At 32.6% G+C, this 23,252-nt stretch overlaps 2 protein-coding genes across 7 annotated transcripts; one reads left to right on the plus strand and one right to left on the minus strand.

Annotated features, from left to right (window-relative positions):
• The first annotated feature begins 5 nt into the window (after positions 1–5).
• Positions 6–12,472, plus strand: LOC112789253 (uncharacterized). Of its 5 annotated transcripts, none has more exons than XR_003196221.3 (12): positions 6–1,233; positions 1,322–1,419; positions 1,504–1,713; positions 1,800–1,866; positions 2,669–2,766; positions 8,300–8,384; positions 9,838–9,961; positions 10,879–10,980; positions 11,064–11,155; positions 11,793–11,874; positions 12,029–12,108; positions 12,207–12,472. XR_003196221.3 is itself a non-coding variant. In XM_025831070.3 (12 exons), exons 1-12 carry the CDS (start codon positions 932–934, stop codon positions 12,262–12,264), a joined length of 1,371 nt encoding a protein of 456 aa, XP_025686855.1. In that variant the 5' UTR covers positions 714–931; the 3' UTR covers positions 12,265–12,472. The 5 variants fall into 5 exon arrangements, 1 of the variants encoding a protein (XP_025686855.1); XR_011879485.1 differs by having other exon boundaries at positions 714–1,233; positions 11,064–11,201; XM_025831070.3 differs by having other exon boundaries at positions 714–1,233; positions 11,091–11,155.
• Positions 12,473–12,500: 28 nt separating this feature from the next.
• Positions 12,501–19,543, minus strand: LOC112789252 (uncharacterized). 2 transcript variants are annotated; one of them, XM_025831069.3, is made up of 12 exons: positions 18,868–19,518; positions 17,357–18,790; positions 16,934–17,173; positions 16,253–16,382; positions 15,758–15,910; positions 15,364–15,608; positions 15,005–15,074; positions 14,518–14,724; positions 14,052–14,287; positions 13,682–13,760; positions 13,483–13,605; positions 12,501–13,263 (listed from the first exon to the last, which is right to left on the minus strand). In XM_025831069.3, the coding sequence occupies exons 1-12, from the start codon at positions 18,897–18,899 to the stop codon at positions 13,096–13,098; spliced, it is 3,117 nt and encodes a 1,038-aa protein (XP_025686854.1). In that variant the 5' UTR covers positions 18,900–19,518; the 3' UTR covers positions 12,501–13,095. The 2 variants fall into 2 exon arrangements, with proteins under 2 accessions (XP_025686854.1, XP_025686853.1); XM_025831068.3 differs by having other exon boundaries at positions 17,357–19,543.
• Positions 19,544–23,252: the final 3,709 nt, after the last annotated feature.

The raw sequence follows: 23,252 nt of genomic DNA on the forward strand, positions 1-23,252 counted from the left end.
GAAACGGCTAATTATAGTGAGTCATCGCTCATACTCACCACAAAAAATCTTTAAAGTGATATTGTACAGATTTCATAGATTTTACGATTTTTATGATATATACCTAAAAGTACTCTAATATATATATATATACTAGAGTATTTTGTGTATGAATTTTTTGTATTGAGACAATATATATATATACACAAAATACTTTTTCGGTCTCTTTTACATTTTTTCTTTTTCGGTCTTATTAATATTTGTAAATAAAGTTGGTTTAATTTTCTATTTTGCTATACCAATTTAATTTTTTCGAGAGATTCAATACTCTTGTAAGAAGTTTTCAAGTTCGAGCTTGAAAAATCAAAGATTCTTTGTTAGTAAAATTGTATTAATTACTTGAAAAATCAAATATCTTAAAAAGAAATTATTGCAATTTATCTACTTAGTTAGTTGATAGTTCTCTAATTATAATTATAAAAAAAACAAAAAATATAATTTTTTTGAACTTATAATGTATTTATATAGAATAAATCTTTAAAATGTTATACTTTAGTGAATTTTTTTCAATTAACAAAAAATATTAAACATCATTTTTTTTCTTCAATAAACAAGAGAGAGTTGGGGGTAGGTTTGGGAAGTTGCTGTACCCTAATATAAAACTGCATGTGCATGTGCGCGTCGCCATAGTTAGGTACATTGTAAATAAACAAATGACGTGTGTCCGTGGAAGCAAAGACATTCTTCCACTTGGTAACGTCGTTTTTCCCATATTTTTCATATGGCCAAAATTAATACTCGAAAGTAGTTAGATAAAAATTTAAAAATTTAATAAAATCAGTTAAATCATTTGAGTTTTCAACTTTTCATATTCATTAATATAAATATGTACCCGAAACTATTAACACATACTACATCGCCTATATAAAATATTAGAAGGAAAGAAAACTGGATGAGTGAATTACTTAGTTTGTTATTTAGTTATTGTGTTCATTCACTTGGCGCGGAACCAAATTCAATGGCGCCAGCTTCTGTGCTTTCCAATTTGAAATGGTTGCCACTGAATTCCAAAATCAATATCAAGAGCCAACTCCAAACAAGCAACATTGACGTTGACACGGTTCAGCTTCCGGAGAAAACCCGCAACTCGAGAGTCTTGATCGTTGGTGGAACGGGTCGGGTCGGTGGATCCACCGCCATTGCACTCTCCAACCTCTGCCCTGACCTCCGCATCGTCGTCGCCGGTCGAAACAGGTCTCTCTCTGTTATATACAATAATTAATTAGTTTACTAACTGTGAATAAGAGTCGTTAATTCAATTAAATCACGGTAACAATAACAGGGAGAAAGGTGAAGCTATGGTTGCAAAACTGGGGGGCAATTTTGGTTTTTCTCAGGTTGATATGAATGATGAAAATTCACTCCGAAATGCTCTTCAAGGTATCGTACTCTTAGTTTTTTTTTTTGGTGTCTTACTTACTCTTAATTATTTAGTCAATAAAAAAGTCAAGCATGAAAATGCAGAGGTGGATCTTGTGGTTCATGCGGCGGGGCCATTCCAAAAAGAAGAAAAATGCAGCGTGCTTGAAGCAGCCATAAACACCAAGACGGCATATGTTGATATCTGCGATGACACAAAGTATGCGTGGCGTGCTAAGTCCTTTATGAGAAGAGCATTAGGCGCTAATGTTCCGGCCATAACTACCGGAGGATTATGCCCTGGACTCAGCACAAGTACGCTTCTAACTTCTAACTTCTAACTGCTATGTATGTGATTATTCATAATTTTACTCACTCGCTCACTCAAACTACTTTCCTAGTCATGGCGGCAGAGCTAGTCCGCGCTGCACTACGTGAAAGTGATCAAGATAAGCCAGAAAGCCTAAGGTCATGATCCTTATCTCTCAGCCTCTTACCGTTGCAATTATTTTAAGGGAGTCAACGAGATAAACACCTTTAAAATATTTTTTAATAATTAAAATTTAATATATATATCTAATTAAATTATATTATTTTATTAATATGAGGTTAAAACTAAATAAATTAATTTGATCCAAAAATAATAAATTAAATTTTAAATTTATCTAAATTAATATTATTTTTTATAAAAAATTACTATAATATCTTTATTATAAAAAATAGTTAAAATATTTTTATTATATATATTAATTTTAAAAATTTTAAATTTTAATAAAAGTATTTTAGTTATTTTTTATAACAAGAATATTGTAATTATTTTTTATAAGAAAATATTAATTTAGACCAATTCAAAATTTAGTTTATTGGTTTTTCGATTAAACTGATTTGTTCGATTTAATTTTATTAAAAATAACACAATTTAATTGGTTATATCATTATATGTGTTAAATTTTAATTATTAAAAAATATTTTAAAAAAATATTTTTGACAACTTTATCTTAGTGGCTCCCTTATTAAAAACAACAAATATATACATTACGTAAAGTTTTTTAAATAAAATTTTAAAATATAAAATACTAAAAATAAGAATAACATAAAAACACATATTCTTATATTTTATATAAAAAATTTAAATAATAATAAAAAGATATGTTAATTAAATTCTAAAAAAAACAAATTTTATTATTTTTATATAAAGTTAATAGTCGAAAATAATTAGAAGATAGATGTGTATTCGAATGCACGTACATAAGTTGTTGTTGGTTCACAGGTTCTCCTACTATATATCTGGAACTGGTGGTGCTGGTCCAGCCGTGTTGCTTGGTAGCCTCCTCTTGTTGGGAGAGGAAGTAATTGCATATAGCGAAGGTTGGTGCCTGCATAATTTATGCTTTTATCTACATTATATTTCATTTCATAATTAAATTTTAAAAATTTTATAAATGATAGAAGCCTATTAGGATATTGTTGTTCCTACCAAATTTTGGTACGTAATCCAATATTAGAATATAATGTTGTATTTGGTTGTAAAAATAGAATAAAATAAAATATTAAAAATAAGATATAAATAATAGAAATATAAAATTTAGTGTTTTTATATTTTGTTTATTGATAAACTAAAATAAATTATAAAAATTTAATTTATTTTTATTTTTTATTTAAAAAATTTGAGAAAAATATAATAAAATAATATAATTATAAAAAATTAATACAAATAATAAAAAAAATTAAGTTGTGTTTATTATTAGTATTTTTGTATCTTTTTAAGATGAATATAAAAATATGCTAATTCAGCATTTTTATACATAATATTTTTATTTATGTCTTATCTATCAAAAACACATTAAATTAAATTAAACTACATATATATTTATACATAAATATATTAATGAATGATTTTAATAACAAATTTTCACATACGAATAGCATTATTCAAGGTGACAAGGTGGGCATTAGAAGAGGATTACTGCTCCTACTAAATCTATGTAGTTGGATATTAGAGCCTTTAGTTTCCCGCTAAATCTTGGTATTTATATAAGTTTTAACCTTCACACTTATCATTTAGTAGGCTATGACGTATGTTTGTTTGAGTAAAACATCGTACTTTAGAATTAAGTTGGTTTTATTCACAAATATAATACCCAGTCATATATATATATAGGATACATTTATAGCAAAATCTTGTTTATGATAATCTAACAAGATGTTTCTCTATTTAATTTATATGTGTAAATTGCACTAGAGAAGTTGGATTTCCGTAACCTAGAGTAATTTTTTAAAGGATTTTGCTAGTTAGATAATAATTTTTGTAAATAGTATAAAAAATGAATTTTAGAATTGAGTTAATAAAGTAAAAAATATTTTACTTTCAAATTACTTTTTAAATTCTAATATTAACATAGTCATCTGCACAATTAGTGAATTGAACATTCAGTCATTATTAACTTTGCATGAATAAATGGAATCAAAATGAATAACCATCCAACTAAGAATTAACATAATCATCTGCATACTTGTTAAATTGAATAGATAAGTATGATTTTGGTCCCTAACGTAGAGGCCGAAAATTTATTTCGTCTCCGGTCTTTTTTTTTTCTACAAAATGGTCCTCAAAGTTTCAGTTTGTTTTAAAACTGTCCTTCGGACCAAAATGCCCCTATCCCTTATTCTCCAAAATCATGCAAAGCACCAGCAGAAGAACAAGCAAAAGCACAGCAGAAACAAGCGAAGCTGAACCAAAACCCACCACCACCACCACCATTACCACCACCACCACCACCATGGATAATGGAATCATAAGAACTCAGAACCAGAACCCACCACCACCACCCCCACCCACTGCCACTCCATCACCATCTACATCACACCAACCAAAACTCAGAAAATCAACATCATCATCGTTATCCTCATCAGAACCCAGAGCTCAGATCCAGAACTCAAACTCAGAAAAACAAACCCAGAACTCAAACTAAAAAAAAAAACAAGAACTCAACTCAAAAAATCATCATCATCATCAGAACTCAAAACTCAGAATCCAGAACTCAAACTCAGAAAAACAAACCTAGAACTCAAACTCAAAAAACAAAAACCCAAAACTCAGAAAATCATCATCATCGTCGTCATCATCGTTAGAGTTCTGGAGGAGGCAAGGGAGACGGCGAGGTCACGGCAGCAACGACGACGAGGGCGAGGAGGAGCAGAAACGGCTCGACGGCGAGGACGAGGAGCGGCGGCGGCGGCGAGGACCCCTTCTCTCCCCCCTCCTCCCTATTTCTCGCCCCCTTTCTTTCTCTCCCCACCCCCTGCTTCTCTGTATCCCTTTCTTTCCTTTTTTTATTTATTTTATATTTATTTTATTTTATAATTTTTTAATGAGGAATAATTTGGTAATAAAAAAATAAAATTGGTAAAAAGGACGATTTTAAAACAAACTGAAACCTTTGGAACCATTTTATAGCGAAAAAAAAGATCGGGGACGAAATAAATTTTCAGCATCTACGTTGGGGACCAAAATCATACTTATCCCTTAAATTGAACATCCAACATATCCATTATTCACCACTACAAAGAAAACGGGAGATTGCGGCAGTTATTAGAGTGATTTACGGCGGTTTTAAGCCGCCGTGAAACGGGATTCCAGCGGTTTGTTAAGCGTCGCCTATTAGGGGGTGGTTATATAATTTTGCGGCGATTCTCAAGAACCGCTGGCACAATCGCCGCAAAACCCAAAAATAGCGTCGCAATGTTTAGTGGCGGTTTGAAACCGCCGCGATCTGGACAACAGTGATGCACACGAAATGATAGTCGGTTTGAAACCGCCGCTGTTTAATGGCCACGGTTTTGTTCAAATGTAATCACCGGCGGTTTGAAAACGCTGCTATTTAACGGCCAATGTTTTTTCAAATCTAACTGGCGGCGGTTTCGCTATCTCCTAACCTGAATTTTCAAATTTCTAACGGCTAGTTCGCAACTGCCGTTATTTTTCGATAAAATGGCCGCAAAAATACTGTACTGTACACTGAAAATCCGCGCTGTTTTTTATTTTAATGTACATTTTTTTCGTTTTTTTAAATCCTTCTTAATATTTGTAAGTTAAATTATTTTATATCCCGAAATATAAATTGCAAGGTAAACGACAATAGCAAAACCATTAATTTAATTAATATAATTATCTGAATATCAATAAAGTGTACTCCTTACTAAGAGTTGCATAATCAACAACATAAAAGTGTATATCTGAAAGAAGAAAAGGTTCCACAATCTTAAGATCTACTTTCTATTCTGTCCCACCAACGCACTCATCCATGCGGCGACATCTGATGGCAGCTTCCTGCCTTACCCTTGAAGTAGACATATCAAAGCACTCTCCATTGCCTACATCCTGACCTTCCCAGCTGCTACTTCATCCTCCACTGCCTCTCTTTTTGTCTTCTCGGCTGCTACTTCATCCTCCACTGCCTTTCTTTTTAATTTCTCTACTGCCAACTCTGTTTGTAGTTCAAGCAGCACCCTTTGGGTCTCCTCCCTTTCAAAACTATTTCTCGGCTCATGGGAAGTTATACCGAAGACTTGACTAGAAGTAGGCCCCAACCCCATGCCACGCACCCTACCCGGGTGCTCCTTTCCGAGAGTTTGAGCAAGCGAATCATTCTGAGACAACAGTCTAAAGGATTCATCACGTTGCTCAATAGCCTCAATTCTTTCCTACACACATGGATAAGCAATTATAAGCATTTATTAGCTAGTCGCTAACTGCACAGACTTCCAATAAAATTTAAAAAACTAAAACATGGGAGAAACTACTTCCCGATTCTCAACACATTACTTACTCCAATAGCTGGAGCTGCATCATGGACATACGAGCCATTAGCTCTTTTGTGCGTTAAGAGATACAACTTTCCTCTACTAACTCTCCTCCCTTATCGTTCCGACTGTACCAATAATGATGGCAAAGTGAATAAGTAGAGGAAGAGATAGTCCAAAAACATTCTCAAAAATAGATTACCTCTTCTTCTCTCAGCCTTGTCAAGCTTTTCGATCCGCCAGTGTGGGTGTAAAATTGCTTTGATCGATTCTCAGCATTTTTCTTACACTTATCCTGTCATGCCATCAAATTAAGAGTTACTAGACACTAGTTCTGACTAACTCAATGTGACATAAATAGACTTTTTTTGTTATGAAATAAAACTATATTACATGTGTCTCTTTGCTATTGTGATAATCGAGAAACCATCTCCAATGGTCCGCAGTAATTTCATTTGGGCGGTTTTCAATATTTTCTTCAAGTGAAAATTCCGAGTCATAGCAGTGATGGTATAATCTGTTCTTCATTTCCTTCCAAGCCCTTTCTAGCATTTTGAATATTATACGCTTGATAATTCCTCTACTTTCTTCTTTAAAATGGAACATTTCCTGCAATATTAATATTAAGTTGTCAGTAGTGTTCAAATTATGAGTCTGGAATGGTATGAAAAAAAACAACATTTTACCTTTACACATTCATTATAGACCTTGTCCTTGGTGCGAACCTTTCTCCAGTCCTTCTCGTAGATTGAGAATTTGGTGTAGTCAGATCCTAGCAGTCCCATAACACTGCTCAATAGACCTGCTTCATCCCCAACTGGTTGCAGTGCACTGTTAAATCTGAGTACGATCTTTCTTTCGTTAGGTGGCTTCATAGCTTCCTTCACACTCAGTTTAACCTGTTTGATTATGCCATCGAATTCTGTAAAACATATTCATTCTGTGTTAGTTACCATTGGAGCCAAGCTGCAATGACATCATAGGAAAATAGCTGAATGAAAAATAGAATTAAATAAATTCTTTTATACTAATTGTTTTAACATCCCAAAATTCAGTGGTCTTGCATCCCTTGCGCTTCTGAGCATCCGATGCAGCAAACAGGTTATCAACATGTTGGTCAAAAAAATCTACTTTATCTGCCTCTGGGTCTAAGTCTTCGGCGTCCGGCTCCGAGTTTTGAACATCATTCGTGCAAGCGTGGTTCGCTGCGGGGTGGACGAAAGGGCCGTAAAAACGAAAATTCGGGGACACTATTGTCATTAGGCGGCGGAATTGGACAGTCTGCTCTCTGCGAAGTTGAAGCTGCATGAAATCCTACTTGAGGCTGCTGTGTCTACACGGACTTTCTTCGTGAAACGATCTATTCGGGACATCTTTCCTAACTGCATTCGGATCAAAATGAAGTAATAACAATTAATATATAGATAATAATATTTATTAACATGCAAAAAAGACACTAATATACCCAGTTACTATTAATTAAACTTAGGTATTTATGACATATCGATGCTAAACAATTTATAATATAAGACTAAAGATCGCAGTTAAAGATGATAATAGACAATTTAATAAGAATTATAAAATACACTAACAATTAAAGATATTAATAAGTAATGATAGTTATGGTAAATCAATATCATGTGATACTAAACTTACTTACACATTATTTAATATTTTTATTATCTTCCTATATTTTTTATTTTTTTTAAAGAAGTAATATAATTAACTAGCGAATATGCCATTTTAGTATTCGGTTAAATTTAATTCATTTACTTTTAATAAATAAAATTAATTTTGACTAAATATTAAATCATTATTTTATTATTTGTTCAAAATTTATCTTTTATTCCACAAATAAAATTGAAGTTCATCAAATACTACCATTTTTTCACGTATTAATTATATTTATATTGTACAAATTCTTTTTATAATATATTTCAATATAACACTTTCCCCCCTTCATTTTCTCTTGATCGAAATAAGTTATGCACACACACAAGTATATAAAGATATATAATTTTCTCTTTATTTTCTTTGTTTTTTGTTTATTTATTCATCCAATCAATGTGTAAATAATAAAGCTGGAATGTTCAACTAGGAGAAAAGGTCAAACTGGAGCCATACAGTGGAAAGCTCAATGTTGATTTTGAAAAAGGAATTGGCAAAAGAGACGTTTATCTAATGTAAGTTTTTCCATATATATCGAAAGTATTTTATCTTAATAAATATAAAATTATCGAATTTTTTTATAACAAAAAATATTAACTAAAAACTGTTAAAACTTATTACTTTTACTTTTATTTAATACATTTTATAATAAATAAATATTAAACAAAATAAATTTAAAATTTTTTTCTAACATTACTGTAATAACTAATAAGTCGTTATTTACTCATAAGAACTTCAAAAGAATCCAAAAAAAATCTAATTTTGTATTCTTTTTCTTTTTCTTTTTTAGTCTCCATTTTTCTTTTCTCTTCTCTTCTTTTTTTTTTCAACATGTTTTTAAGTTGCTTCTTCTCTTTTTTATGTGTTATTTATACAAAAATTCTATTTTTTTAAAATAATTGAAACTTTTTTGTTAGTTTTATAAAACTTATGTGTTGTTAATATTTTATAAAAAGTAGTAACCTTTTAAAGATTTTATTAAAAAAACACTTGTCACTCAATATTTATCAAATCTATTTATATATTTTAAGAGAAATAATTTATAATATAGTATCAAAATCTTTAATAATAGAAAAAAATTTAGAATTTGGTTTTGACTATCCTGTCTTTCAAGATTGAAGTAGGGCTTATTTGTTTGTGCAGTTAAGAGAAGTACTTATTTAAAAATTGAAAAATATTTTGTGTTTGAATATATTTAAAGAGAACATTTTATTAGAAAAAAACTATTTTGGATATGATAAATATTTAAGTTTTCTATGTATTAAAATTATGGTAAGGAGAAAAAAACTATTTTCCATAATATGGTATTTTTTGAAAAATTAAAAGGTGTAATTATTGTTTTATTATATATATATATATATATATATATTGGTATAAAATAAAATAATTTCATAAATTTTTAATAGAATACACTATGTTATCTTTTTAATGAGATTTCAATAAAAATAATTTATTTTTAGAATATATATATATATATATATATATATATATATATTAGGTTTAACAAATAATAATCATAATTTAATTTAATCTCATTCTATAGCGGTTAGAAATTTTAATTTTAAGTGAACATATTCGTCCTTAGCAAAAAACTGTTTGTAAAACAAAATAATACTAAATCATAATTATGTCCTTTTTCATATCGTTAGCAAAGTTGAAATGTAACTTTTGTGAAGATCATATCCTGCTCTTTACAAAGCCTCCGACTAATTGATTTAATTGATAAAATCATATCCGGAAAAAATGATACATTTTTATCAAAATACACAAAACACATCATCATTCACCATATCGTATTTTACGAAAAATAAAAAAAAAAATGTGAAAAAAAGAGAAACATGTGGATGATAGACTTGGTTTACTTAACAAAGTTAAATCTTTCTCCAAATACAATTTTCCATTTAATTATCCTTAAATATTTGCTTTTACTCTTGAAAATTAAGATTCCACTTCAATCATGGTATTCAGGAATTTACCAGAGGTTAGATGTGCTTATGAGAATCTAGGAGTGCCAACTGTTAGTGCTCGATTTGGATCAGCACCATTTTTCTGGAATTGGGGAATGGAGAATTTGACCAAAGTTCTTCCTTTGGTATGCTCCTGAATCACAAGCTTTAATTTGTTGCTAACAGTATTCCTTTAAAATATCTTGAAATATGTATAATAATGGTGCCAATTAGAGCTGAAAAGTGAACACAAACTACACTAATTAAGTAAAATATTATGATTTGCTGTTGTTAATTATTTTAGCACGATATAGAGTACTTTGGTTGGATTTGGAATCTTAGTTTCAATTGGTATGAGCCGTGTTTAATGATTTAATCTACCACATCATATGATAATACCACCCATAAATGATTATCAAGAACGTAAATATTTGTAGAATAGTATAAAAATATTGAATTAAATAAGTTCTGAAATTATATTAAAATTAAAATGAAGCGATTCTAATTCAATTTTGAAATTGAGCTCAAAAATTGAGAAATATCACGTATTTATGTAGTGTTTGTTTTTAGATGAGATATTAGAATTGAGTTGGATAATTACTATTTAGTATTATGTTTGATAGTCAAATATTAGAACTAAAATTTTAGATTTGAAGTTTTTTAGTATCTCTAAAAAGTAGAAATACAAAGAACTTAAATTTCTGAGATTGGAAATTGAAATTTTAATATTTTTTTTTTAAATATTCTCATTTAACTTTTCAAATTTTAAATTTATTCTTCATTTTTCGCATTTATCTTAAACTAAATATAATACTACATTTTATCTCAATTTCTGTCTCTCAATCTCAGCCTCTCTTTCAAATGCAGTGTTGTAAACTACCTAAAAATCTTGTTTCAAAGAGGCGGGAGACTTATAATAATTATTATTTGAACCAGAACCCTGAGTATCAACGAGCAATACTGAAACTAACTCCACTGTTTTCTTTCTTCTCTGCCTACTTCTAATATAATTGAGGAGTATATGTTATTCTCTTTCCTTCACACAATTGAGTAAACGATGCAGGAATTTCTGAGAGACAGGAGTAAAGTGGGAAGGTTGGTTGAATTATTTGGTCCTTTAATCGAAGCAGTTGATGGGATTGTCGGGGAACATATATCAATGAGGGTGAGGCAAATAAGTAGAAATGTTGTGAAACTAGTGCTCCTTTAATCGTTCTTTTAATTTTCTTTTCTTTTCAAAAATGGCAGAACTGTTGTTATAGATGTTCTTAACAGGTTGATTTGGAGTGTGCAAGTGACCGCAGCAGGGTTGCCATCTTCAGTCACAGGAAACTTTCCACGTAATTTACATTGACAACAATAAAATTGCAACTTTATTTGCATTTGGTACGTAGGAAGCCAATGGAATATTTGTACAATGTGTAAAATGGAGGTTTAAAGATGTCCGATTCAATATTAGAGATATAATCATTAGTGTTACCTTTTTCTATTAGTGTAAGCTTTTGGGATGAGTGGTATCATGAGATGGTATTAGAGCTCTAAATTTGAAAGGTCACGAGGGATGAGTGGTTTTATGACATAAGATGTTTATTATTTCTAGCATCCAAATGGTTATTCTGAATATTATTGATGATGTTCATTTTATAACTCATATAGCCCATTATACACATTGTACAAATATTCTATTGGCTCCCTAACAGGACTCTAAATTTAAATTAGCTTTTGACACATTCTTAATTTATGTATATAATTTCTTTGGATGCTATGTAAGTACTAAGTAGTGTTACGGTATATTTAATGTTTTGAAGTACTATATATGGTACACCATAAAAATTTTTAAACTCGGATTGAATATATGGTATGTTATTAGTTATGACAAGGCTTATTATAATAATGACCCTTTTATGAATGATATTATCACAATGAAAGTGATAATATTTATTCACTCACAATTAATGCTAGTGTACGTTCTTCCAGAGCTGCAGGAATTGCAACAGCTGCATTTGCACTTGCGATTCTAGAAGGAAGCACAGAGCCTGGTGTTTGGTTTCCTGATGAGGTATGCATTATTGCATTTACAGTGTTTTCTTTTTTTTTGGGGGGGGGGGGGGGGCACATTTTAGACTTATAACATGAACATTTCACCACAAAAGTATTTTTTTTTCTTTTTCTTTTAATCTTAATATAATTATATAATTAAATTCTATATGCAGGTTCAAGGACTTGCAATTGAGGCCAGAGAAGTTCTTCTCAAGCGTGCTAGCCAGGGTACATTTAACTTCGTAATGAACAGGTGGAACTTTTAAAAGTTATTTATTGTTAACTTTCTTTGTGAAATTTTTATTTATACCATTTTATTTGCTTTTTTTCTCTTCATTTCTGAGTACTCAGATCACCATGGACGATTGAAACAAATCCAAAGGAGCACGGATTAGGAATATACGTATGAGCTGGGATCCAAACGTGAAATTCAGTAAAATTATTTTGTTGTACTGATAGGGGTACAATGTAATGAATGTATAGTCCATGAGAGATGATTAATGGAAATGAAGCTATAACTTTCTTATGTTATACGGAACTAAGATGTCGATTTGACCATGTTTATGTTAAAATAAATAAATTAATTAAATAAAAAGAATTACATGTTCCTGAAACAATTATGGATGTCCTAAAAAAAACCAATGGTTTAAAAAATTACTTTGTTAGCAAAATTGCAACTGGTGGTTTCATAAGTCGTAATTACAACCTTAGAAGTGGTATTACAATCTGATTTCATCTGTACATCTCAGTATAGACTTTCTGACAAGTGTGTCTATAAAATTTACATCTGCAAAACCAACAAAAAAATCAGACCTCAATCATAAAAGCAAAATTTCAATCTTGGCCAAGCTTAATTACCGAAACCTACCTCTAAGTAATGGTCAGCCATAAAAAAAAATAAAAATATAAACAAATGCTCTTAGAATGAAATCACATCTTCTTCTCTTGTCAGAGAAAAGTTCTCCCAAAGCAACCGGAAACATTGGCCAGCAAAACTTTTCCGATCTCGTGTTTAATTCGCCAATTTAGGTGCCTGTTGGACCTCTCTTGAAACTCCAGACTCAAGCAGCATAGCAACTGAATGAATGCATCACTGAGTTTCTCAAAATGCACATGCAAGTGCAGCAGATAAAAAATATCACCTTACTTGGCCCAACATCAGTGAAGTCAAACTGTAATCCTGATCCTAGCCAGATTAAATTTCACGGTTTTTTCTTATTTCCTACTTTGTTGGCCAGGTTCAAAACTGAGGAACAGAATTACCGTATGATCTCCGACCCTCTCTCCATGATCTCCTGCCACTTTGTTCAAATGGGTAATACTGGGCATCCGCACTAGGTCTAGGCATAGGTCCATGGCGTTTCTTTTGGGCATTTCTCATTTCTTCTTCCGCATCATATCGTGCCCGCTGCAAGAATGCAATGATAAAATGAATATGCAACGCATTATGCTCCAAGGCCCTTGCAACTTGGTTCATGTCCATCCAACATCTCATTCTAATAATATTTAGAATCTAAGCAATGTGGTATAAGTCCAAAGAAATATATTCCAATTTGCATCACTAATCCTTCAATATAAACAATGTTTATAAGACTTTTAAAATTTGTTATTTGAATATACACAATACCTTGGCAGAGTCCGATAGGACAGCATACGCCTCGCCAATTATTTTGAAAAGCCTATCTGCATCTCTATGTACTTCTTCAGCAATATCCTTCCATATCCCATCATCTCTCAAAGATTGACCAGCCTACAGAATAAAACAAAAATGGTAAAACACGAATATTAATATATAAGCATTAACCCAAGTGGCCAATCAAAATTACTTTGTCTGGATGATGTCTAAGTGCTGCTTTCCGATAGGCCTTCTTGATTTCAGATGGTGAAGCAGATGGCTCAACTCCCCTGCCAACATCAAACAGCAGACACACCATCAGTGACAGATATGACTGGCACACTGATTTATTCCCCCAGATACAATTAACCTTTCTAGGCTATCGACATTGCATATTTTCAAGATAAATGTGAAGATGTCGACAATTTGCATGCTTATAGCCTTTCCATTGAAATTTATCAGAAAGGTAGAGGGGCGGTGCCATTGAAGAAATTGATCTTGATAACTTGTAACATGGGATTGCATTGGTACAGATGAAAAGTTATTATAAACAGGCCAGTGATAGTAAGAAAAGAACTTACAAAATGAGGTACATATCAAGAGGGATCTCCTTTCTGGCTTCTTCCTCTATTTCATAAAGCCGAATACGATTTTGTTTCAAGTCATTAGTATAACTAGTTGACCGATCAGATAACCCAGGTTGATTGGTACTATCCTCCACTTCCTTACTAAGGAGGGAGACAAGTCTCCTAAGATCACTTGCTGCTTGATCATAATCCCTAATAATTTCATATAGTGTTGCACGCCTAGAAAGTGCCTGCATGAGTAATGAAGACATATCTTTCATACATATATTTATTGAAATCCTAAATAAAATCATTCATTTAGTCCGAGTTCAAAAAGAATAAATTTTCGAAAATGAAAATACATATACAAAGTAGAGAGTTTGCAACAATACAAAGATAGCATCTAGGGGAACCTGCTATCAAGCATGGATAATATTAATATCTGGCAAAGTTTCAGTTCAAGGTTAAAGAAAAAAAAAACCTTCAAATAATTTCCATCGAGTGCTATAGCTAGACTGCAATCTGCAATAGCATCAGTTATTTGACCTAATGCTTTATATGCAGCAGCACGGTTACAGTAACAGACAGCTGCAAATGGACGAGACTCCACATTGCAAGATAAAGCAGATGTATAATGTTCAACAGCTTCTGTGTGCCTTCCAGCCTGAAATGCTTCATTCCCTGCGACCTGCATTTAAATAGATTCACATAAAAAAAATAAATGAATAAAATAAATAATTCCATGTTGCAGAGAAAGGACAGGATGAATAAAACTGAAGCTGAAAAATTTTTAAATTAAAAAAATTTGTTCGGTCAAGTAAAACTACTATTTTACCTATTTAACTTGCATTAAATGGTAATGTTATATTGAAAAAGGGCAGAAAATTTCCCGGCACCATTTACTATAAAATAGAGTGATAAAGTAAATAATCAACAACAATTTGGCATGAAAGACAATATAAGCTAACCTTGTGACGCAAAAGTTCTTGTATAGTTACAACTAGTGGTATGAGTGGTTCCAAAACCTTGCCTCCACTCCTTCAGGAATGATTAAAAACCACAAAATAAAAATAAAAACAAACAAACAAGAAAAGCTGCTATTACATATTCAAGGGAATCGATATTGCCACTCCTATTTCGATGATACTACTCCTTTTTTCTACAAACTCATGCATACATACAATGTAAAAAGATCATGTGTGGAGTGGCATTATCAAAAATGGAAATGGCATTATCATTTCCCTATATTCAATCCCTTTTTGCCTTTTCTGGGTTCTCTCTTGAAGGGTCCACGAAAGGTTAAATAGTCATAGGTTAGTAAAATTACTTGTTTATGGCAGATAACTTTTCCTCTTGCTTCTCCAGGAAAGAAAGACCTTCTTCAAGCTTTCCTAGGTAAAAGTAGGCTTTAACCACCATTGAGCACCGCCATAATCTGAAGTACAATCTTGTTGAGCTTTCTGCATTATCCATATATGCGACTTGGGTACTGGCATCAAATGGATAAGAATTCTTCTCGGCAGAAACAAGGGTCTCGTCACACAGCTGAATCACCTCCTCATATCTACACAGCTGATATTTGAAGCAAAAGTCATCCAGATTAGCCAGATTAGCCACAGTTGGTATAAAACAGTATATTACTACATGTAGCTTTATGCCGACTTTTAACATTATCTTAGCTTTAACAAGTTTCCAGCATACTAAGAGCAAGAGGCACCAACCATTGAAAGAGCCTCTGCTTTCATTTCAAGCAATTTTTCGGAGTGTGAACTTATCATCAGTGCATCATTAATGTGCTCCAGTGCACCCTCTGCGTCGGAGGATGTTCTTCTTTGTAAAAGCTCAACAGAATGATTGATCAAATCTGACACTTTCTGCCATACATTAAAGATAGAAACACTAGTCAATTAAGGAAGAAAGGGAGGTACCTTCAGACCCTGTCCAGTTCAAAATTTATAACTGAAAAACCTTGGCAGCACTAATGTCAAAAATTAATTTACCGACAGTGACAAAAATGAACTTCAGACTGTTGTGAAACTGTACCACTTGATGGGTAATATAATCTAAAGTGTCAAACAAGTTGGATTTAAGAGGTTTCAACATTAAACCATTGTATGTGGAACCTGTAGCTAATAAATAGCCTTTAACAAAAACGTAACGCTAATAATTGAAGCCTCCACAACATTAAATTCACAATAATTATAAAATAACCAAACCTGTGCCTTTTGTAAGCCTTCGGAGGCTTCCACAGCAATTTTTCTATCTACGCAAACATCAATTCCAGATTGCAAGCACTTTTTGAAGTATTGTGATGCATCTTCAACTTCCCCGAGGGCAAGGTAACAACTTAAACAAGAAAAATAATAAAAAGACTTAACGGATATAATCATCTGTCTCATATTTAAAACTATACATATTATTTAACATGTAAATTGTATTTAGGCAAATAATTGTAGGACCTAGGAAAGTATATACCTATTATTTAACATGTAATCTGTATTTAGATAAATAATTGTAGGACCTAGGAAGGTGCTCAAGATATTGTGGGAGCTATCAATATTTAAAACTATACACTTGCATATTTCCATATTATAAATAACACATAAGGCATAAGGCATCATGCTTCTTTGTCTATTTAGATCTGTTCTTTCCTTATAAGATGAATAAAAAATAAAATTAGTAGTGTCACAGCACTCGAGTAGCCATCAATCTTACAGTGCCTGCACAACACCATTACCTTCAGCTATACCCAACAACCTTTATACAACTATTTTCCACCCTACAAAACCATAACTGTGATCAATTATATCCTAAGCCTTCTGTTGTCCTACAAAACTAAAATATATACAACTTAAATCACTATGCACTATAACATCAGAAGCTGAAATGAAACTTACTTTGCAGCTCTAAGTTGCACCTTGAGGAAATTTGGATCTATTTTGGCAGCCGTCATACAATCTTCTAGTGCATCCCTCATCCTACCAAGAGACATATGCGTGGCAGCAAGGTTGCTATAACACAGCACCAAAGCCCTAAGACAGCCCCGAGGTGCTGCTTCTTTAGGAATACAACTAATTCCTTCTTTGTAAAAGTTCTCAGCCATACCCAGGTCTCCATTTTTATAGGCTTGGTTTCCTCTGGTATAAAGCAGAATGAGATAATAGTTATAAAGTAATTTGAAGTTATCTAATTTGTTACACAGACAAACAACCTTAAAAGGAAGAAATTGTAATGCAGTATCCAAAGATAAGTACATATCAAGTAACTGACTGCGCCTGCAAATATAATAAATAGCACAAACTGTCAAAATATATACTCACCTGAGCCGCCACTTTTCACAGGCTTCCTGAGAAGCAATGGCTGCAGCAGAAACAGAAGAAGTCTCCTTCAGCCCCTGCTCCTTATTCAACTCAGAATCCCTTGTTTTGGGTTGAGGCAAAGATACTTTGGCATTTGGACCAGGGCCTGATGTGAAAAGAGATGAAGTTGTAGAAAGGGGAGAAAATGCCACGGATGATGATGAATAAGGGACCTTTATGTTTGAAGTGTAGTTGTAAGTATCATGGCCGAAATTTAGCCAAGATTTCTTTTTGTAATGCCGTTTTGGGCTCAATGATTGAACTTCAGCTGATGGAGCAGCAGCAAATGTGAAACCAGATCCACTTATATTTCTTGGACTGGAAACGGGACTTTGATGCAACATTCTATTACTATCGGCTTCAGTTTCTGCTGATGTACAAGATTCAACACTTACGCTCAGTTCATCGATAGCAGACTTAAAGCTTTCAGTTTCAAACTCTGAAATAGAGTCATTCCGTTTGTGTTCAACACGATTAGTTTCATGCATAGGATGCTCAGAGTTTCCATCCTTTGTTTCCCTGCATGGAACCTCTCCCCCATAAATATTCAAGCACTCAGTAGCTGCAATTAGATCTTCATCTATAGGATCAACCGATGTTGTTTGTTCTGAATCATTAACCATAGAGTTGCTATCAATACTAAATGACTCACTGTTGGATGCCACAGAATTTTCACTCAAGCATTGGTTTTCAACCAGTTTTTCCTGATATGGAGACACATCCATTGGTGAATAAGCATTTGGAGAACCCTGAGAGTTCTCTTGGGGAACATTGTCCTTCAGAACAAAACCTTGACCACTCCATGGCTGGGTTGGGGAGGCATACTGATTCAATTTCGCTCTACTTTTATTCACTTTCATGTTCCCACCTTTTCCCTTCTTTGCATTAGACTTTAATTTCTCATCAACACCTCCAAAAAGATTAGTCTTTGGCATCGTCACAGGCGCTTTAAACTCGACCGAAGACAACCCTGAAGCATCTTGTTTCCCCGTGAAGACAAACTCAAATTCATCTCTCTTGGTAGCTTCAAAGGCACCTCCAACAGGCTGAGGCTGAAAATTCAAGCCACCAAATATAGGAGATGGTGCTGATGAAGACACTCTAGTTTCTTCCACTGGTTTTTGAAAACGATTGTGAGAATGCGATTCATTAGAGTCCTTGCTCTCATTCACAAGTTTCAAATGCTCCATCTCCCTCAATAGAATCGCTTCTGTCCCTGTTCCTTTCCCAAATTTCATTCCATCAACTTGAGATTCTTCTTTCACATTCAGATTCTTCATCTGGTTAATAACCGCATTAGCCGAATTCTCAGCAACAGAATCACCACTCTTATGCGCCTCTCCAGTGTTCAATTTCTCCTTCAGCTCATTTTGCAGCTCCGACTCAACAAAACTTCTGTTCGGATCAATATTCAACTTGCTCATCTCTTTCAAAACAAAATTATCATCGACAAAAAGCGAAGAACAACCAACCTTCTCGAAGCCCTCAACTTTCTTCGCCGCATTCCCAATACTAAGACTCCTCAATTGATCACTGATCCCTTTATCCAAACCCGCGCCAAAATCGCCGCTCTTGTTGCTGTTACCTCCAAAGGGAAATGAGCCATATCTAGGGGAGGAAAACGGTGCCGGCGCCGCCGTAACCGGAGCCGTAGAGTCGCGAAATGGAGTGAAAGCAGGGGCATTGTTGTGCTTACGAAGCTTCACCAATCGCGGTCTCGAAAGGCCCGAAGCTGAAGAGGTCGTGAACGTGAACGCCGACGGAGGCGCGTTGGGAATCGAGAAACCATCGCTGCTACTAGCGGCGGCGTTGTTCTTGTCGCTATTGAAAGCTTCCATCGCGTTTAACCGTTAAATTCGAAGAATCGGAAGGGGAGAAGAGATAATCGGCGCGAATACGAGAGGTGAGATCGTGGCACGGTGGAGGTGCGGCGGCGGAGAGGGCGGGATATAACGGCGGCGCCGGAGAAGACATATTACGTTGGGATCGGAGGAGGAGTCATGAGAAATTGTTGATGGACGGTGGAGATTGATTCTGGGGTGCGTGTCTAATAATCGTTGCTTGTTTGGGTTTTCGCCAATGATTGAAAATTTTGAAAAAGAAAACACCAAATGCAAACCCACAAAGAAGAAGATGTGTCTCAAAAATGTCTTAATCTAATTACCAAAAATTATTTATCCAATTGTTATTTTTTTTATTATTATTGTTTTTTGGATAAATAAAGGGTACAAGGGAAAGTATAAGACTTTGCTAAGAGAATATTTTATGATTTGTTCACACTTTTTAGATTTCGAATTCTCAAATCTTAAAAGTAAATCTTGTCAAAAACCTAGTATACTTTTAACTCTCTCTAGATCTATTTTGCTTTATTATTGTTAAATAATGGGGTTAATGTATTTTTAGTAAAAGTTAGCATCAATCAAATGCATTTAGTATTTAAATTTTAATGTCATTGTATATATAATTTATCAAATTTCTTAATAATGTAGACTTAGCAATATATAACATTTCGCATTTAGTCGATGTATATATAATTAATCAAATTGTTTAATCATGTTTTGGTATAGGTAGTAAAATAATTAATAATATAAAATAGAGAAATATTAGGGTTAATACTTTTTAGTGATTGTTTAGAATTTGATTAGACTCAAACTCATCTTTAAATTATGACCCAATATACTTTTTAATCTCATATCCAATCTTAGATCCGACAAAACTTTTATATTTCAGACTATTTTTTTACCAAATCATCATTTATCAGCAACAAAATCAACATATTTATATGGGTAGTGCTAGGGAGCTAATGGTCCAAGTGTACAATGTGTACAATAGGCTAAATCTTTGGTCTATGAATAAAATGAACATCACCCACACTATCCAGAATAACCATCCGAATACCAGGGATAATAAACATCTCATCCTAAAAACTTAAGTTAATTTTGGAATTCACAAAGGATCGAACCCTTGACCTTTCGAATCTAGAACTTTAATACCATGTCATGAACCCACTCATCCCAAAAGCATAACCTGACAGGACAATGTAACACTAATGGTCATATCTCTAATACTTCCTAAACTTCCATTGTACACATTGTACGCTTAGACCATTGGCTCCCTATACTTTTTCTATTTATATATAGATTTAAACATCATATACAATATATATCAAACAATAGATATAAACAATATCATTAGTCACAACTCGCAACAAAAATTAAACAATATTTCACCACAACGTATTATAAAAGAAAAGAGGGAATTACATCTGGAACAGACACGAATTTGAAAAACAACTCACTATAATAGATCTAGTAGAACTTGAAAAGAAAAAAGGAGGACAGATATGAAACATATGCAAGTTTCAGGAAACAGTGTAAGCTTAAGAAACAACAACACAGCAAAGGCCGCAAAGTGGGAGATATGTCTTATTTGAGATTTTTATTTTTTTTAAATTAGAAGTAAGATTTGAACTTATAAATATTTAGATAAATATAAAAAAATATGCTATTTAAATTATAATTTATTGGCATGTTCTAATTGAGACTTGAGTAGATTAAATATAGTGTGTATGTTATTTTTTGTTTAGCCACTCTTTCATTGGACTAGGTCAAATGACTCAAACTCTAACCTAAACTTGCTTGAGTGATTTTTCTAATGATATTTTTTTTCTTAGGTCTAACTTAAGTCACTTTGAAACTAAACTAAAATTTACCAAAGAAATTCAGGCCTAAACTCGCATCTTTAGATTGAACCTGATCCTATACATTCTTATTTTTTATTAATATTAGTTGACAATATTTTATTTTTATACTATTAGAATCTTAGTAAAATATTATCCATAAATAATAAATTTTATTAGTGAGATAACATTGACACTTTTTTATTTTTATATGGAAGTATAATATGTGTTGGACGTCGTTATAGAGAAGGGGGGTGCTTCACCTGAGTTTGATGTCAGGTAAACCATAAATCAGACCCTGTGTCTTGTATGATACTATTTCGACGGTCTGTTGTAAGTGTTTCCCTGCCACTTGTCGCGCTCAACTGACTCCCCCAACGGTGTTCTACCCAACATTAAGCCCCCACACTCACCATCTATTCTCGCCTTACTCTTTTCACCAAACAACACTCATTATCAGTTCGTCTTCTTCTTTTCTCCACCCTCCAAACTTGCAGGTGATAGCAACATGGTGATAGCAAGCTGAAGATGTCAAAGAAAAAAATTTAGAAATGTTGATTATCCTGAACTTCATGTTATACATTATCTCAGTCATCTAAAATACGTAAATTTTTTTTAAAAATTTTTTAATTTTTTTATATTTCGTAATTATAATTATTATTGTTAGGTGGTTAATTATTATTGTTGTGATTAGAAATTGAATTTATGAATTATTATCATTTTTACTAGATGTAAGTTTTTTTGAATATTTTTTAATATTTTATAATTAAAATTATTATTGTTAGGAAGTTTATTATTGTTGTTGTTATTGTTAGAAGCGGAATAGAAATGTGTATTATTTTTATACTCTATCATCTAAAATAATACACTTTCAAAAGTACATTATTATCCATTTTTCTCGCTCTACTAAATAATAGCAGAAACTACACTAACAAATTTTTGGATTACATACCATGAAGGAGAAAAATACAAATGCAGAGAACTAGAGAAAAAAGACGAGCAAGCTTGAAAAAAAATACGGAATCTGAGACTACGAATTGCACACTTTTATATTTTCAATAACCCTAAATCGGAGTCATGTTTACCATTGACAGATTCAAATTAATATTAAAAAAAAGAAACTCGGACCCTACAATTTCATTTTCAGCTTTATATATATATATATATATATATATATATATATATATATATATATATATATATATATATAACGCACGATCCATTTTGCATTGTTAAAATTCAAATTCCAGCTATTAACAAGTCGTAAACTTTCGATTTGTTTGTTTATTTTTTGCTTAACAAAGAAGTCGGACCCTCTAAATTCTATCACCTAAAAATGACATAAAGCTGTCCCACCTTCTAGTCTATTACTCCCTATTTCCATATTCGGGAAAAGCACACTAACGGGTCCATAACTAAAAAATTGAGCCTAACATTGTTCTATAAAAAAATTTTACTATTGAAAAATATAATTATGTATTTTTAAATTATTAAATTACATTTGAATATATTTAGTGTGTTATGTATAAAATAATAATAAAAAAACATGATTTGACAAAGTGAATACACTGACATCTTAACTAAGTTTAAAATATTTTATATTATGTTAGTTAAATATGTTGGACTAAAATTCTTATTTTCATCCTCATCCTCGCAATTCACATAATATTTTTAGGGAGTAAATAGTTAAATTAATCTCTCAAACATCACGTGATATTTAATTTGGTATCCAAAAAATTTTTTTAGTCAAATTTATCTCCAAAAATTTTTACTTTAGTTACGTTAGTTATTCCGTCACTCTCTACGTTAACGATATTAACAGAAAGTGACGTAACTCGTTAAGAGATAGATCAACATCAAAACGCCATCATTTTTAAGGGTGGGGGGAGTGATTTAAACTACATCGTTTTGATCTCTCACTTCCATTCACTCACAAGGAACAATAACACACAAGACGAAGAGTCTCCCTCTCCTCCTTTTTCCACGTCGCTATGGAGATGAAGAAGTCTTCATCCTTGTCGCTGATTGAAACATCCGGTACGACGTCCCTATTTCTCTTACAAGACTCTCCCTCTCATTTTCCTTTTGACGTCGCTGAGGAGAAGACGAAGAATCCTTCATCATAGTCGCCGATTGAAGTATCCAGCGCAGCGTGTTTGCGAGTTCAACGTTGAGGAG

Source organism: Arachis hypogaea, chromosome 3 (genome assembly GCF_003086295.3).
Source record: "Arachis hypogaea cultivar Tifrunner chromosome 3, arahy.Tifrunner.gnm2.J5K5, whole genome shotgun sequence".
Taxonomy (NCBI): Eukaryota; Viridiplantae; Streptophyta; class Magnoliopsida; order Fabales; family Fabaceae; genus Arachis; species Arachis hypogaea.

Excerpts from the sequence above, each read along its gene's own strand:
- LOC112789252 (XM_025831068.3), bottom strand. The coding sequence starts at position 19,233 with ATGGAAGCTTTCAATAGCGACAAGAACAACGCCGCCGCTAGTAGCAGC. Across the intron at positions 15,075-15,363 it reads AAGTTATCTGCCATAAACAA|GAGTGGAGGCAAGGTTTTGG; the intron begins GTAATTTTACTA and ends TCATTCCTGAAG. Across the intron at positions 13,761-14,051 it reads CTTGATATGTACCTCATTTT|GGGAGTTGAGCCATCTGCTT; the intron begins GTAAGTTCTTTT and ends TGATGTTGGCAG.
- LOC112789253 (XM_025831070.3), top strand. The coding sequence starts at position 932 with ATGAGTGAATTACTTAGTTTGTTATTTAGTTATTGTGTTCATTCACTT. Across the intron at positions 1,234-1,321 it reads GTCGTCGCCGGTCGAAACAG|GGAGAAAGGTGAAGCTATGG; the intron begins GTCTCTCTCTGT and ends TAACAATAACAG. Across the intron at positions 1,867-2,668 it reads GATAAGCCAGAAAGCCTAAG|GTTCTCCTACTATATATCTG; the intron begins GTCATGATCCTT and ends GTTGGTTCACAG.